The sequence below is a fragment of the Montipora capricornis genome, chromosome 3, assembly GCF_036669925.1.
Source record: "Montipora capricornis isolate CH-2021 chromosome 3, ASM3666992v2, whole genome shotgun sequence".
NCBI classification, from domain to species: domain Eukaryota; kingdom Metazoa; phylum Cnidaria; class Anthozoa; order Scleractinia; family Acroporidae; genus Montipora; species Montipora capricornis.
Genome location: NC_090885.1, coordinates 74,615,879 through 74,625,905, shown reverse-complemented (window position 1 = coordinate 74,625,905; position 10,027 = coordinate 74,615,879). Strand labels below are relative to the sequence as shown.

The following is a 10,027-nucleotide window of genomic DNA, read 5'->3' as shown; positions in this document are numbered from 1 at the left end:
ATATGAAAGATAAGCCCGTGTCGGCGTATCTTAGCGGATAAGCTCACAATTTGACTTCGTCCTGTGATGCATATGTTTAGCAGCCTTGTTAACTTTTTGAAACAGAGGAAGGTTGTGGAAAAGAGAGAGAAATTGCTGTCAGTGGGGCCGGTGGGGAATTCACCCGATGCGGAAAGAGGGAGGGAAGGGGCTAATCCAACATGAGAGCTCCTTCAGGAATAGTCGCACTCAGAAAAGGTACTTCTCGCTTAGTAATCTCACCAAGAGACAGATGTTACGGCATAGCCGTCCAACCGTAAATACCCACGGCCAATCAGATTTTTCGTGAGTTAATAAAAGCTCTCATACATTTCATCGTGTTTGTAATTGAAAGTAGTTCAATGAAGCGGTTTATTTCTTTGTTAATTTTCGTAACGGCTGTAGTGAGGCGACAAGATAGAACCCTTAAAGAAACGTTTGCAACACGCTGTCATTCTTATATAGTTCAGACAGACACGAAACAGAGTGGATTTATCATGATTTATTTGTTTTCAGTCGAGGTCTGTCTATTTATCTTAAAAATAGAAGGGAACTAACACCTTTTACCGAACGTATCTGTACATGTATTCGATAAGACTTAATAATAAACACTTATGAGATATGCTCAAAGCTATTTCCTAAAATAAATGATAATATCGTGGCATTGTTGTTTCCTTTTTATCGATAAGTTATTGTTTTTAATTCCAAAAATGATCACTTACGGCTGATAAAAACTAAGCCAAAGAAAGCAAAGTGATTTTAACCTTGAGCAAAGTAATTTCCTTTGGAAACAAAATAAGAATTATTCTGTTACAAAACACTTCTAAGTTACCTGTGTGGGGTCTCACATCAGACCCGCAAGCGATGACCCACACTGCAGGGCCATTGAAAAATCAAGCGCTCCATTTACCATCTTCAAATATATTCGCCGGCTCTGGAACCAATCTGTGTAATTCTATATCGCTTCCATAGTATTGGCACCCCCGACTACCCGCTTAATTAATCGATGAGTTTTTTCCTCGGCTACCAAACGAGTTTAATTCGAAGGGGAGATGTAAAGCATCATAGTAGTATACTTGAGATACAGTTAGTTTCGCGAAATTAATTATATACTAATTTGATGCAGTTCGGATACGATCAGGGATCCAAAAACTTGCTTCCTAAATATAACATATCTTTGAAGAGATAATGACTTGGGTACCAGGCCCATAACCGAGAAGTGTCGATCCTTCTCATTTGGTCTTGGCCCATCAGTTCCCTGCATCTAAATTTAGTGGCCAATCAGATTAGACCTGATGACTATGTATAACGCTTCTGGTTGGTTTGCAACTAAGTAACCGCACGAGGAATTGCTCGGGCTTAATGCAAAACCATGGATTGTGCAAGGAAAACAACACCGCCACGCTTTTTCCCTACAAAAATGTAGCAGTAGCCGTCCTAAAACTGATGGGCCGTATTAGATCGCAGATATCGAGACTTCTGGGTCATAAACATCTGGCTATATAGGACTCCTCAGACCTTACAGGAGTCAAATCTGTGATCTTCCATATTTGCAAGTTGGAAATTCAACCGCAGCCGGCAACGTTAGCCATTAAACTGTGCTCAGATGGGATATTTCTTGCGGACTGCTAGCTATACGACTCAAATGACAAGGAGGTACATGGCTTTCTGCACTATTGTTCTGAAAGAGATGGAGCTCGGCATGTGAATGAAAAGATCTGTTTGCGGCCTTAAGGAGCAAGGATGGCACAGTCGGTTAGTGCGCGGCCTTGGTGCAAGAGGTCTTGAGTTCGATTCCCGGATCTCGCATCCTTGTTTCGACTTCTTTCCTTTCCGTGTAGCTAAGTAGCTTTAAATACCCGTAAAAAGGAGCACTGATGGAGAGGGGGGAGTAAAATGAGCGCACCGACGACCTCAGGTTTGTCAGTTGAATTACTGTTACGAGTTATCGACGTTAAATATGGTTGCTTTACTTTGCTTTACTTTACTTTTAGAAGGTCAGTGAAGAGCTCTCCTAGTCGCCATTGCTGGCCTGCTGGCCGGCTCCGTTGTGGCTTCCCACAACAGTTTTATCTCTTCCCCCACCCCCTCCACTCCAGAAAGCCCTATGGGTCCCGGATGACGTGAAACGACTTAACTTTTTAATATCCAGCCGAGTAATAATGTACATCCAAAAACTTCTCCATTATGATTGGCTAAGTGAAATGCATGCAGTTTTCAGTGCAAAAAAACTAAATGAGAAGTAACAATCCAAGCATTCTGATTGGTCAATGAGCAAAGCCAATTAAATTCGAGCCCTGGATGACGCATTTTTGCGTGATCACGTGATATGCGTGCGTTGCATCTGCTTCCAAGGACGGTGCCTGCTAATTCAAAGGTATTTTTCCGATGTTTACTGAATATGCGGGAAAAGCAGATCTTGACAAGTAATATTGAAATCCAAAAAGAAAATTGGGGGTAACCACGCATTTTTCGAAGATAATTTCTAAATTGAAGCTTAATTATCTCTGAAAAATGCATGGCTACCCCTAATTTTCTTTTTGGATACCAAGAGCACTTGCTAAGCTCTGCTTTCTCCGCATAGCCGATCTGGAGATGCGCAGAACGTATGCGCAATAACAATAGTAGGCAACCGTACTTATTTAACCATCTTGAATTGTTTCATGTATAATATTAAGTATCACGTGATTTGGGATAAATGAGCACTTAAAGGAACTCATCATGGGTTCCTGGCACTACTGAATAGCCATAATCTTTTCATTTGAAATTTGTTCCTTTCTCGCTGGAAAAGATTACGGAACTTTGGGTTTAAGTATACTCATCAGTTTTCTTTTAAGTTGCGCAACTTAAGTGTGTCTCGCATTTGACCTAGCGCGCACTTCTTTGACTGCTCACAAACTAACAAGTACACATTTAATCATTTTAGGAATCAAGCACGCAATATATTTCCAAAATTGAAAAGGAACGACTTGCTCGTCTGTTGAACAAATTTGGTTCCTCGTTGAAGTGTATAAGAATAACAGCAACAGGCGATGAATTCGTTAAAGGTCCTTCAACTCAAACACCGGTTGCAAATGATTAAGTTGTCGGTGTTCCGATGTAAATTTGGAATTAATTCAAGGACTAGAGCAACGTTAAAAGGAGGTCGGCCAATCCAGGAGACCCCCAAAGCAATAAAGACCTTGATATGAAACTTCGTAAAATAAATCATAAGCCACTCTTTAATTAGTTTCATAGATATCTCGGTACTATTCTATATTCCTGATCGATTCACTGATCCCAAAAAGATTAGCGTGCGCTTATGAAAAAGATAGAGTTGACAGTTCATATCGGTCTTGTCGGAAGTATTCGACTCCAAAATTAACGATTTGTGTGCAAGTCATAGATAAGAGCGTAATGTTACACTGTAGGCGGAATACTTTAGGATTAAAAAGTTGTTGGGCTATTTCACACGTTAGTTGATTTGCTTTCAAGAACTTAAGGGACGAATCTCTGTGTGAGGCTTGTGAAAAGAGAAAGGAAATTTCTTCGATTCTTCTTCTAAAAGCAGATTGCTGATTAGGGAAGAAATATGAAGTTTTAAGTGTGCGTTACAGCACGCAGAACACAACATTCCCTGGATATTTAGATTACTATCTCTACAAGTTCATGTCACCTTATATAGGCAAGTTAGCATTCACCGGAGATAAAACGAAATTGTGGGGCAACATGCAGCTTATGTTTATAATAGCGGCAGGCAAAAATCACGCTCTGTGGATTGAAGAAGGTGGCAATGTAGACGCAATATTCCAGCTTTGTCAATCGAAGTTCAGTTAATTACTTCGGAAAACTTTCGGTAAACATTCGACCTCTTCAGTTGCCGGTCTGCCGCTGTTATCTTGCGCCAACATTGGACTCTTAAAACAGTGTAAGTCATGCGAGATTAAAAAAGAAAACAAATCGGTTTCGATTCACGAGAGGCGCGCTAACTGCACCTCGATCGATGACGGATGTCATCTTCTATACATACTTGCACGATTCTCGAAAAAGACAAGGATACTTAGTCACAAATATTTGCAAAAACGGAAACGCCCATACATGCTTTCTTGAAAAAAAAAACAACAACAACAATTTAAATAAAAAATTCTGTATGATTTCTCATGAAATATTTATTTTATGAGTAAACAAAATTTATAAATACTTTTGTTTAATATATGTCGTAAATCTAACGGCGATTTGTCGTTAGTTGTACATACATATTTTTTGTGTGCGAAGAACACGATTAAACTACTACATAGCTATGTACAAATAATAGCACCTCGGCGCGAATTTAGCTGTCTTTTGAGACGATGGCACGGCATCATCAAGCCTTTTTTCGGCTTTGTAGACAAGGATATACAAAATTATTGTACTTGTAATTAGTCCGATTAGAGCGTATTAGTTCATGCGGAAAAAACTGTTCACCGGTGATTTTTTTAGCAAACCGCATCAGCAAAGCCTTTCTTAATCTTTCACCTTAAAAGGTAGTTAATAAGCGCAAATACAGTGACATCTCATGAAAACATTACAGGATATTTTCTCATTATAAAAGTTGTTACAGATGTTAAAGATGCGGCTAATCTGCCTAAACGTTGCGTTCCAATGTACTGTTAACGAGCTATTGCATGAACTTTGAAGTGCTCCCCATTACAAAAAAAGATAAAAGGAATAATGAAGTTTATGCCACCGTTAAGGTGATGAGGTATATGCAGTTACTTGAGCTGAAATCTCGGCAGTATCCGCAAAAGGTACCAAGTTCGGTTGAACCGGCTGCGAAATAGATTAAGGGATCTTTGACGATGCCGTTAGCTTTAAATTAATTTTACCGCTACCCTTCAGCGCATTTTTTCTTATCTGCTCAATAAGCTTAATTGTACAGATTGATTTTATTTAACGATGCTTTTTGGAAGTATTGTCGTGATTATCCTGGAAAAGTGCATTGGTTTCGGGTCCAAAATGACGCGTCGTTAATTGCCATTTTCGGACATGGTGCTCGCCCTTTCTTTTCTTGCTTTTTCCAAGTTTTTCCAGCTCCTCGTCTCTCTTAAATTTTATTCTTCTGTTTTGGAACCAAACTTTGACCTGTGCCTCGGACAATTCGAGTTCCTTGGCTATTTTTTGTCTCTCATCGCCAACGATGTAGTGATTCCCGAGAAATCGTTTTTCCAGTCGCTTGAGTTGCTCAGTGGAGAAGGTCGTTCTTGCTCGTTTTTTCTTCGAGTGATACATCCCTGACTCGTCTACATCTCCGAAATCAGGCCCGTACGTAAAAAAGTCCCCTGTACGAAGAAGAAGAAGAAGAAGAAGAAGAAGAAGAAGAAGAAGAAGAATAGGAAAAATGTCAATAAAAGGTTTTATTTTTTCGCGTATAAAACTAAACTAATCAACCAACATCCGTAACCACAATTGTAGTTCCAGGCCGATAAGGGCGCACTTCCCCTCCTTTCTAAACCATGACAAGTCATTTTTCAGCTGTTGTCTATTAGCTCCTAGCAATACAAATAAGTGTTTGTAAGTTTTGCTTTATCTAAAGTCAGGAAGCAAGTTGTTTATTTTCTCTTTCCGGTAAAGAAATTGTTCAATGTTGGAGCTGGTAAATGAGATTCTTGAGGGGGTGGAATTCCCGAACGCCTTAAAAAATTTGACCAGTGTCGAATCGCGGTTTTTAAAGATAAGCAACTCTTTCTTTTTTTAGTTTTTGCAGAGTTTGTCGGATGATATTATATTCCAAGTGACAAAAGCTGGAGTTCATAAAGAAGACCATTTGGAAGGAAAAAGCTCTCTCTCTCTCTCTCTCTCTGTCTTTTGCATCATGGAAAGAAGGGCTAACGAGATTTAACAAAGCACTTTTGTGCAAATTGAAATTAATTTAGGTTCAGTTTGTAAAAAAGACACCAGTTTGTGTTAGGAAATACATAGGAAAGATTTCGTGTCAGATAACTTGATAAAGATACTATCCGAGGTTGGCTCAATTTTCGATCTCGTCCTTTCCACCTGGAAGGGGGCATTTTTTTCCCATATTTATCTGTCCAAGGCTCTAGTGCCTCGGAAACAAGGTAGCTTTCTGACAGTTAATTTTAAGGATGTTTTTGATAGATTTTGAGGTACAGTGAGAAAAACACTGCATCTTGCGTTCTTCCTTGATCATTGATAATTCGTCAAATTAAATGCTCCGGCAGTGGTCAATTAGCTCTATTTGTCCTGTAGAAAATTGTTCTTATCATTGATTTGAACATTTGCCTTTTTTGACGCAAGTTTACAGTGGCGTTGTCGCCTGTCGCCGATTGTGAAACGATATTTAAATCAAGTGACTGGACTACTGGGAGTTTAATGATACATTAGCGACTCTAGTGATGATCGAAAGATTGAGATGGTCAAGATCTCCCAAGATTTGCAGGCGTGCGTGTTGTAAAAGCTTACTGCTCACGCCTCGAGACGAAAATTTTTTTGTGTTCGATCAAGCGCGCGTGTCAATTTGCGCAGCTAATAAACACCAGTGCGTTCGGCTAAACCTTGGAGCCACCTAGTGTGAACTGTATATCAACACAAGACAAGACCTAAACAAATAAGCTGAGAAGTTTTAACAACACATAAATAAAACCACGACAACTATTAAGGAGCATTTCGAGTTAAAATGATTTGATAAGTCAGTCTTGAAGGTCATCAAATGAGACCAAGATGTCTCTTCTAGGGAACATATCGAGTCAAATGAAAACAGATTCGGTCATCGCGCGCACGATTTAAAGTTGTATTTTTACCTGGATGAGGGTGGCTCAAGTATTGTAGATTTTGTCGCTGGTGGCAAGATGACATCCACGGAAGAGGAAGACCTTGGTTTGCAGGAATATCTGGCATGTAATTCGGATAATTCATCTCATTGGGGTACATCACTTCTTGGAGAATTCTTGCAGATGGCACGGCGATAGGACTTGGACCAGCAACATGAGGCTGACAGACTGAGAAAGGCGGCCTCGATGTATTTGTAGTAATCCCATAACCAGGGTCTTCAAAACACGGTGGTACTAAAGCAGGAATGCTCACTCCGTAGCCACTTTGGAGCATTTTTCCAACGATTTTCTATTCTTTGCTGTGCAGTGACTACTGGCGCAGAAACCGCAAGATCCTGTTTTTAAAAGGAACACGCTTAAAGGAATCTCCTTCTCTAAGCTGTGATGCGCCGATAATTTTTTCCTGTTAACTCCTTATCTTGACAATAGTAGGTCTGCAGAGTAGTTCAATCCCAGGGGATTTTAACTGACAAGGAAGGCTTGTTATTGGTGGAGAAGGTGCTCTGCATCATGTAATGTGTCATCGTGATGGTATGATGAAGGGAGAATAAACTCCCTTCTCCAAACACACAGCTTCACCGCTTGAAAACACAATTAACAGATCGCATTTCGTCTTGGATGGCGTGGCCAAACCTGAAGACCGAACTAATTGCAGTTAAGAGATAAGATAAGACTGAGATCTTTGTTTTTATTTGTACCGTGAAATATTTGCTAATGGAGAGGAACTGCAAAGATGCAACATTAAAGTCTTTGCGAATAAAAAAGCAGTGTTTTTTTCTTAGGGTGTTCTTAGTCTCCGCAGCGTTTGGCCCATTTAACCCCGTTGTTTGGCTCATGGATTTAAAAATACCGCTAAACGATCTCTCCACGAGTATCGGGACCACCAACTTTGATACAAAGGCTGGAATGTATACGAGCGTCAAACCGAATTCCGCGAAAACTATTAACCAGATATTGGATTAGGTGTTAGAAGCATTAACACCGTGGAGTTTTAGACCGAATAATTCTCATTTTCTAGAGGGTCAACAATCCATTTAGGGTAATTTTACAAAGAAATCGGCTGAGGGGTACTTTCCTGTTAAGTCGAATCGTCATTCTTGATGTGTCGATAATTTTGCCAGAGTTGTTTACTAAAGTCCTTTACTAGTTTTCTAAAACGAGATAATTATCACTCTCAGTTTGAAGTGATACTGCAAACACAAGTACAACTTTTCAATTCGAGTTCCAAAGCCTTCGTCAAATACCTTTTAACGAGGGTGCGCTATGTTTTCCTGAAACCCGAAACTCGCTCGGCTTTAATTTTGAAGAAGTAGAAGGCTTTTAATTTGTGGTGGTCCTGTTGTGATGAGTTTTAGCACTTCGTGATCGATCAGATTGACCTGTGCCAAAACGGAAACATTGTGGTTTGCAGAGGAAATTCATTACTTTGTGTAATATTGATGACTGTGACAAGTTTTTTCGTAATGATCCAGGTGAAATCAGCCATCCCCTCTCTTATATATCCCATCGGGTCGATTGAGCGCGTGATCCCTTCTTTAATAGCTATAATCTCCTCTAGTAGACTTCTCTGTTAGGACAGAAAAAGGAACAAGCACAAGTAACCTCAGGTCGACAAAAACACACACGATACAGGAAACGTCAGTTTCTTTGCTGTAAGCTAAGATTAGCATTTTCCCCGACATTTCGTCTTTCACGTAAAACTCTCAGTAAGTCAGTGCTGACACGAGCACCCCTGCAATTGACTGATGTCGCATCGAGAGGATACTAGGGGGATGGGAAAGTTGTATTTTAAATACCCGTTCAGTGTTCAATTATAATTATTGGGCTTTTATATATTGATAATTAAATCGGTCAACAATATTTATAACGAACTATATTTAAGTGTGAAGTCTTCTAACGTCAGAGCATTACTGGATACTGGACATAGAAATATTAATCAAACCAATTCAACTTACATCCAATCGAACATTGCCGTGAGTTGCTTGTATGAGTAGCCCGTAATGGGTTCCTGCTTGTATCGATTAAAAAGAAAAGTAGAGTACCCGGGAAAAAACCTCGCGGAGGAGAGAAGAGAACCAATGCAAAATGCTCAACCCACATGTGTCGTTAAGTCTGGGAATCGAACTGAACCCGAGCCTCATTCGTGGAAGGCAAGTGTTCATCTCTGCTCCCATACGACTTTGGAATTGCCAAGAAGCGATAGCCGTACCTTTATTTAATTGGCTGTGTAAGGCTTTTTAGTTCTTCTCAGCCTGATCATTCTTCCGGGGTGCAGGGGATGGCGCAGTGGTGAGAGCACTCGCCTCCCACCAATGTGGCCCGGGTTCGATTCCGGGACTCGGCGTCGTATGTGGGTTGAGTTTGTTGGTTCTGTACTCTGCACCGAGAGGTTTTCTCCGGGTACTCCGGTTTCCCCTCTCCTCAAAAACCAACATTTGACTTGATTTGCGTTAAATGTTAATTTCAGTTTACCGTGTCCCCAATTAGCGCTCCAGTGCTAGAAACACTACGACACTTAAATAAAGTTCCTTTCCTTTTCTTTTTCTGTTTTAATACGTTTATGTTTATTAATTGACAACGTTTACATATCAATTCTATATAACATAAAAATACAGGCAAGTCAAAGCTTACGTTTATGTTTATTAATCGACAACGTAAATGTACCCTTTGGTTTCTGTAGAGTAATTACTACGTTTAGGAGCAATTCCGATGTCGAAGAGCTCTTGAATTACAGAACATTGAAGTAATGCCATTATAAAGAGAAAATGTAATTATAGCTGGTCAGCTCTATCGAAAGAAACCTTGGTAATTATCATGACTCATTTTCTTGTTTTTATCTCAATGAATTACTACTCCGGCTAACAAGATTGTCTGCCGCAAACATCACGATAACGTATCTTTAAATGGTTCAAGTGAAACACAGATGATGTCATAAAATTACAGAAAAGGTGACTGCAAAAGGCATAAGAAATTAGTTGTACTGTAGAAATTTAGACGAAATGGTATTTCAGGCTGGTATCTCGTGGAAGCGGAGAATGTAAATGAAGATGAAAAGCAATTATCTCCTTTTTATCAGCTGTTATTCACCTTTTTAATGTCACCGAATCATAATACAGACAATTTTGGAAGGTTCTTCGCATGAAAATGGACTCAATTGGCCATCCAGGCCATTTCCGAGTTCATGTCTGCCTCCTCCTCAAAGC

General features: G+C 39.8%; 1 protein-coding gene across 1 annotated transcript; it reads right to left on the bottom strand.

Moving 5' to 3' along the window:
• Nucleotides 1-4,165: 4,165 nt before the first annotated feature.
• Nucleotides 4,166-8,847, bottom strand: LOC138041624 (homeobox protein EMX1-like). The gene is made up of 3 exons (XM_068887373.1): nucleotides 8,780-8,847; nucleotides 6,795-7,457; nucleotides 4,166-5,315 (listed from the first exon to the last, which is right to left on the bottom strand). Exons 2-3 carry the CDS (start codon nucleotides 7,096-7,098, stop codon nucleotides 4,927-4,929), a joined length of 693 nt encoding a protein of 230 aa, XP_068743474.1. The 5' UTR covers nucleotides 7,099-7,457; nucleotides 8,780-8,847; the 3' UTR covers nucleotides 4,166-4,926.
• Between the last annotated feature and the right edge of the window lie 1,180 nt (nucleotides 8,848-10,027).

Coding starts and splice junctions, on each gene's coding strand:
- LOC138041624 (XM_068887373.1), bottom strand. CDS start 7,098: ATGCTCCAAAGTGGCTACGGAGTGAGCATTCCTGCTTTAGTACCACCG. Junction 5,316..6,794: donor CTTGAGCCACCCTCATCCAG/GTAAAAATACAA, acceptor TTCTTCGTACAG/GGGACTTTTTTACGTACGGG.